Source organism: Haemaphysalis longicornis, unplaced genomic scaffold (genome assembly GCF_048455015.1).
Source record: "Haemaphysalis longicornis isolate Haplotype H1 unplaced genomic scaffold, Haemaphysalis longicornis Haplotype H1 scaffold_8, whole genome shotgun sequence".
NCBI lineage: Eukaryota > Metazoa > Arthropoda > Arachnida > Ixodida > Ixodidae > Haemaphysalis > Haemaphysalis longicornis.
Window position 1 is genome coordinate 37,185,836 of NW_027526445.1, and position 7,218 is coordinate 37,193,053.

General features: G+C 49.1%; 1 protein-coding gene across 1 annotated transcript in view; it reads right to left on the reverse strand.

Moving 5' to 3' along the window:
- The window catches only part of LOC144149587 (uncharacterized), a 41,034-nt gene extending 34,190 nt beyond the window's left edge, over window positions 1-6,844 (reverse strand). Inside the window, exon 1 of the mRNA XM_077681226.1 lies at window positions 6,721-6,844. Coding sequence (XP_077537352.1) covers window positions 6,721-6,744 — 24 coding nt within the window. The 5' untranslated portion in view covers window positions 6,745-6,844. The remainder of the gene's footprint in view (window positions 1-6,720) is intronic.
- Window positions 6,845-7,218: the final 374 nt, after the last annotated feature.

The following is a 7,218-nucleotide window of genomic DNA, read 5'->3' on the forward strand; positions in this document are numbered from 1 at the left end:
TAAAGCATGTCCTTGTACGTTCGTTGGTTCTCAAGGCTCCACTTATCACACTCGACATGCAGACTCTCGACAGGGCTAGTGCGGAAAGCACCGGAGGCGAGACGAAGCCTAAAGTGTAGCACTGCGTCAAGCATTCGTAACGTTGTTTTACTCCCCAACCCATACGCCAATCGAGACCCAACCAAAGCAGTATACAAGCGCAGCAGGAGTTCTTTATCGGAACCATATGATTGGTGTTAGAGAACCTTAAAGATATTCATTGTTTTGAGACATTTATGCTTAAGTTCCTTGATCTGGGGGAATGAATGTGAGTTTGTCGTCAAACACCACACCTAAAAACTTCTGCTCCTTGTTCGCAGGAAGCGACATTCCATTAAGAGTAATGTCTGGGTCCATATGGACCCCGCGCTTCCTGGAGAACACAACGCAGGAGGTTTTTACGGGATTCAATTTAAAACCATTCTTGTCTGCCCAGTCGGCAAATTTCTTTACACCAAGCTACTATTGACGTTCGCATGTTGACATATTGCATGATTTATAGTATACGTGGACGTCATCTACATACATAGAATAAGAAATTGTAGGTGGCAGTGCCTTACCTAGAGTGTTCATTTTTACTATGAAGAGAGTGCAGCTCAACACGCCACCTGGTGGCACGCCATTTTCTTCCACGTGAACCTTTGAGAGTGCACATCCAACTCTTACTCGGAACGGTCTGTCTGACAAGTAACTAACAAGAGTGTTCAACATGTTACCCGAAACACCGAATGACTTGAGGTCACTAAGGATCCCATAACGCCAAGCGGTGTCGTATGCCTTCTCAAGGTCGAAAAACAAAGTTAAACATAATGCTTATGCGCGAAGGCATCCTTGATGTACGAGTCAAGAGCTACCAGTTGATCGTTCGTCGATCGCACCACCCTGAAGCCTGCCTGGCTGCTCTCGAGAAGACCGTTGTACTCAAGGAACTACACGAGCCCGCGATTGATCATCTTCTCGAAGAGCTTGCACAGGCAGCTCGTCAGGGCAATAGGACGGTAACTTGAAGGGGACGACGGGTCCTTTCCTTCCTTCAGGAAAGCTACAACTATAGCCTTCTTCCAAGAGTTTGGAATGTGCCCCGAAGGCCATATCTTGTTATATAGGTGTAGGAGTGTTAGAAGTGCGTCTGCGTGCAGGTGTTGTATAATTGTGTATGTGATGTTGTCTGGGCCTGGAGCTGAGGGTTTACTCGTGCTCAAAGCAGCCCTCAGCTCATGCAGTGAAAACTCTGAGTTATAAGAAGATGTTGACCTATTGTTATCTGGTATAGGCTTCTTTTCGGCCATTTGTTTGTGTTTCATGAACGCGTTTGTGTAGTGTGCTGAACTAGAAACGTAATGGAAGTGTTGTGCGAGTGTGTCAGCCTGGTCTTCGAGTGTGTTCCCTGTTGTGCTGACCAGAGGCAGGCTGTGTGTCTGTTGTCCCTTGAGTTTGCGTATTCGTGTCCATACTTTCCGTTTGTCTGTGTAGGAGTTATTTGATGTTATGAATGTACGCCAACTATCGCGTTTTGCCTCACGGCGCACACGTTTTCGAAACGCCTTGGCGCGTTTGAACAAGAGGAGGTTTCTCTACGTGGGGTACGGAAGAAGGATACCCCACGCCTTGTTCTGGGCCTCTCGTTCCCGCCTACAGTCCTCATTCCACCACGGCCTCCGCTGGTTGCGCAGGGCAACAGAGATGTGGGGAATGGACGTTTCGGCGGCGTTGAGGATGTGCGCCGTGAGTAGTTGGGAAGCTTCCTCCACATGCGTGTGTTTTATGGATGTGTGGTGTAGTTGAGATATTTGTGTGAGTGTGCTCAAGTTTGCTTTTGATTCATTAAACCTTTTATGGGAAGACGGACTGCTCGGGCCTCTACCTATATACGTTAATGAAGTGGGGAAATGGTCACTACCATGTGGGTCCGTGCCCACACCCCACTCAAGACATGGAAAGAGAACTGCAGAACCAATAGCCAAGTCAAGATGTGAGTATGTGTTGTGTCCTATATTATGGTATGTAGGCTGTTGATTGTTGAAAAGGCATGTTCCTGAAGACGTAAGGAATTTATTTATCAGGCGACCTCGGGCATCCGTATGAGAAGTACCCTAAAGAGAGCTGTGTGCATTAAGGTCACCTGTAAGGATGTATGGTTCGGGCAGCTGGCCAACCAGCGCCTCAAAGTCAAAGCTCGAAAGTGCAAGATCCTGAGGAATGTGTATGGAGCATACCGTTATCAACCTATTGATTATTATTGTGCGAGTTGTACAGCCTCAAGGATGGTGTTCAGAGTGACAGGGTGGCAGGCTAAGGATTTCCGGGCGATTATGGGCACACTGCCAGAAGAGTGTGTGCAGCCATCCCTGTCCTTTCTGTATGCCCGGTAGGGCCCGTCAAGTTGCACGATTGCAACTTTTCACCTATTTGTCCTGGTCATAAACTTTCTTGTGAAATAAATAAACATTCATTCATAACTATTCGAGAAATTCGTGTGTTTGGAATTCAGCTGTGTTTCTTGGACACACATTACACTTGGCTGATTGGCATGCAGAATCTCATACACGTCGTCAAGATTATTCAGAAGGCCTCTGCAGTTCCATTGAACAATATTTCGTCTTCCCATTATGATGTGTTAGAGCTACTTGAGTGTGACTATTTATGTAGGGTCTTTCGGGGCTTGGACTCTCGGAAAGGGTATCTTGACCCTCTATACTGAGCTGGACGCCGGAACCCGTTCATTCCGCTCTGTTGCATGCCGGAACGGCTCGACGTCCATATCGTCATCTGAAAGCCAGGGGGTGCCCAGAGGACTGGGCACCCTAGACTTGGACTTGGCACCCTTCCCGGTCCCATTCGTTGGAGCCGCGACCGCCGAAAGCGTCAGGAGCGCCCCAGGTGGTAGAGGCGGTGCGGCGGGGGTGGGAACTGCCGCGGGTGCCTCCGTCTCCATCTTCTCCGTGCCCTCGTGTATGCTTTGGGCCGGTGGAGAGGAAGCGGTGGATGCAGCGGCATCCCCAACCGACGTGGTTGCCACCACAGCCGCTGCTGGCTCAGTGAGCGGTGCGGATGTGGCTTGGGCTGCCGGAGATGGCCCCGTGGGGGACGGGGGCCGGACCAAGTCCGACTCGCAGTACTGGGTCCCGGCCGAAACCAGACGCCGCTCCGCCCCCCAGCGAGCTGTGTCGGCGTACCTCCCGAAAGGACAACATGCAAACCTCTTCCGCGCGTCTGGGTAGGCCATGTTCTCTGTCACTTTTATGTTGATTACTTTCTGTTCCAGTTGAAATTTCTCGCACTTCCTGGAGTAAGCCGCGTGTGGGCCTCCGCAGTTAGCACTAGTGAAAGTAGCAGAGTTGCAATTATCAGCAGGGTGGTCCTGTGCGGCACATTTGGCACAGGTTGTTTGGCCGCAGCAGGAGTTTGTGTCATGCCCGAACCGCTGGCACTTGAAGCAGCGGTGCGGGATTGGAATGTAGGGACAAACTGCACATCGGATAAAGCCTGCATAGATGTGTTCAGGAAGTTTGGATCGATTGATTGTCAAAATTATGTGCTTGGTTGGGATTTCCTTATCGTCTCTGCGGATATTGATGCGGCGCACGGCCGTGACGCCCTCATCCTTCAATCCCTCAAGGAGGTCTGCGTCTCTTTCATTCAGCAGATCTGGCTCTGAGATCACACCCTGGGAGCTGTTGAGACTCCGGTGGGGTGTGACCCTGATGTCCAGATCACCCATTCGTGTCTGAGCAAGAAGCTTTATGGCCTGCTGCTTGTTGTTTACCTCGACAAGAACCTCACCAGTTCTTTGTTTTTTAGCCTTGTAAGATTTTCCAATTATGCCTTCAAGGTATTTAGCAATCAAGAAAACTGATGTCGTGGCAAGAGAATGGGCTGTATCGATAGATTCCATAAAAAGAAATCGAAAGTAGTTTTCCGGTTCCGGAAAGGTTAAGGCTGGCAATGCGGAAAAAGATACTTCGGTGCGGCCCCTTTTCAGGGACCGATCACGTTTGGAGGGGGGTTTTTAATTTTCCATACAGCATAGAAAAAAACACGGGATGGGGGTACTTTCTTCTTTGACCTTACCCTGGTAGTCAAAGAGGTCCCAGAGCTCCCTTTCTGGTAGACAGGCAGGGAGCCCATCGGCCGGAGCTTGACCAAGGCTCCGACGGCCACTGTTCACGGCTTCTAACCCTTCACCTTTCAACTTCTCGCCACGGTAGGTAACAGCTTAAGTATGGGGGGCTTGGGGTAAGCGGTGTCGCCACTCGCCGTCACCAGGATTACTCAAGGTGCCCCGTGCGGGGGTCTAATATGCGTCACTCCTTGCCAAAGCAAGCCCTCAAGAATATCTGCCTCACTATCATTTCTGAGTTCAGTTTCCGTGAGCACACCTTGGCAGCTGCTGAAGGTTCGGTGAGGTGTTGCAGTGATCCGTAAGTCACCTATGCTTGCCTGTTTCAGAACGTTAGCAGATTGTTCCTCAGTTCTGACCCCCATAAGCATGTCACCATATGCAAGTTTTGTTGCGTCATAGTTCTTTCCAACCATACCTTCCATGAACTTGGTGATCAGGAACACATATTTCGAAGTTATTGGGTGGCTCTGTCAGCAGTCTGCATGACTTTGAAGCGAGGAATGTTGTCAGGGTTGTTGAAAACAAGGTTGGGTAGGTGTTTTATGATTGCTTCGGTGCGGGCCCTTTTCGGAGACCGATCATTTGGAAGAAGGGATTTAGATAACACCATGCACCGTAATATAAAGCAGGGGTTGGGGGTACTTTCGTTTTTGACTTTACACTAATGGTCAAAGACGACCCGGAGCTCCCTGCCTGGTAAACAGACAGGCAGCCCATCCGCCGGAGCGTGACCACGACTCCGTCGGCCACCGTTCATGGTTTCTCACCCTCCACCCATAAACACATCGCCACGGTTGACTACAGCTTTTGTTTGGGGGCTCGGGGTCCGTGGTGTCGCCAACACCATCACCAAGATTACTCAAGGTGTCCCGTGCGGGGAACATTTCAGGGGGTTCCCTTTTGTCGCCCCGGTTGCAGCTTTGCTTGTGATACGTGGATTTTGCTCCATCTGCTTGCCGCCCAAGAAGTGCACTGAAAAAATCTTAGAGTTCATCGTTGGTACAAAGTCGTTGCGGTTTATAAACAGCGTCAACCGATATCTCACCTCGGTGTCCGTTGGGAATTGTTGCAGCGAACACATGTCCCCGCCGCGCTGCATTTTCTCTAGGCAGCGTCGTGCACATGTGCGCTGTCGGTGGCATTTTCTCGTTTTCTCTTGTTATTCCCTAACCCGCCACCGCACAGCGCTGACCAAGCGACATTTGCGCCTTGAAAGGCATCGCAGCATTAGCCCAAACAGTGGCAAGATCCGCAATAACAAAGCACACGGTGAGAAACACTTTTGTTCTAAGCAGCGGAGCACACCGCACTGAGCGATGTTAACAGCCCAACGCAGGTCTGTCGGAAGCGGAAGGCGCGCCGGCCGCCGAGAGAACTGGATTGCTGGTATTTTCCTCCTTTCCTGGCTACTTAAAGAAAATGGTGTGTAAAAGCAAGCAGAGTACTCGCGTGTTTTCGGCTGATCTTCCTGCTAGTTTTCATTCGTCGCAAAGTGCATACTTCTGCACGCGCGGAAGGTATTCATATATCGTGTAGCACGCTCAGCTGATCCCCATTACATCACGTAGTCACACCTTCTTACATTATGGTGCCAGGAACCCCAAACCCTTATTTTAGGATGTTCATAAGCTTCACATTGTTTTGGGGGTTGTTCAAATCCACCTGATTTTCATCTTCACACTCCTATTTCTTTACCCAACACCCTTTAAAGAGGTGTGCTATGGGAGAAGATTTTACACCTCTTATGGGCAATAAGTGACTGTAATTACTTCATTTTAACAATGCCCTTTTATGGCCGATACGTGGCCGTAATTCCTTCGTTTAACGACTGCATCTGCGCCGCCGGTCTCTATAGAGGAGTAATGTTGCATGGCAGCCCTACCTTCCTAAGGATGCAAAAGCACCTTTGCTCACGTCTCCAGAACAGTTTTACCTCCCAGAAAATAACGTTTTTTCGTAGGGTACGCAGCGGCCCGTGGGCTGTGTAGCCCACGGCGCTGGCTTGCCTACAAAAATGTGGCTTCATGTTAAAGCCGTTGCAAATGCTACAGCTTTTAGATTAGGTTTGCAGTAAGAAACGCACCGTTGATAGAAACGCCAGTAAGAAACCTAGCTGTTGGGACATGTTATGGTGGTTCCATTCTGCAACAGTAACAAATCAGAGATCTCCTCTGGTCCGTTTTGTGAGAATTTTGAACATCAATAAAAGTTCATTCAATTTAACATGCAGTGCAAAAAGCAAAAAAAAAAACTTGTATACAAAAAGGGGTGATAACATCTCTGCTCACTCTGTTATAAGAGAACTTTTGATCTAAGGTGTTCCGTTTACTTCCATTACAGTGGCAAGGCGTCTATTCACTCTAGGCTACCAAGCTTTCGTAACCGAGATAATGGCCGAACGAGCTCGTTCGGAAGGTAGTTAAGCAAGGTGCAATATTGGGCGAGTCGGTAATTCTTCTCGAACAATACAGCACAGCAATAAGCAATTACGAATGCTGCATTCGAACCGAAACAAGCGTGAGGAAGCACCGCACTGTATGGCGCAGTAATCGACGTACCTGTGAGCACAATATCACCTCCATGACCAGGTCAGATACGAGGTTGAGTGCAGTCTCAAGAAAGAAGACGAGGTCAAAGGCACCCCAGACCCCTGCGCCAATATAGTGATTTAAACGCAGTGCAGATCTCTTATGGGTAGCTCGATCATGTGTTTAACAGACGTAAAGTCAGCCAAATCTTTAACTGGCATGCGCGAGCGGCGATGTTTCGGTGCGTTAGCGCCATGTGACGGAGCCAAGTTGCAAACTGTTTGAGGCTAAGCGCATGCCCAGAAAGCAGCGCTCAGTTGTGCCCATCGTCTGCTAGGCTGTTACTTCTTAGTGCGTCACCTCTTATGAGCGCACTGCAAACGATCCAGGCAGCGTGATAAAGCGAATGGGTTTGCTCTTATTTTATTTTCCCAAGATCAACGTTGCAGCAATCAATCGAGTAAATTTCAAGATACGTCTAACATGCTCACTGATGAGATAAGCTGAAGAATAGGGTTTATTCATTTT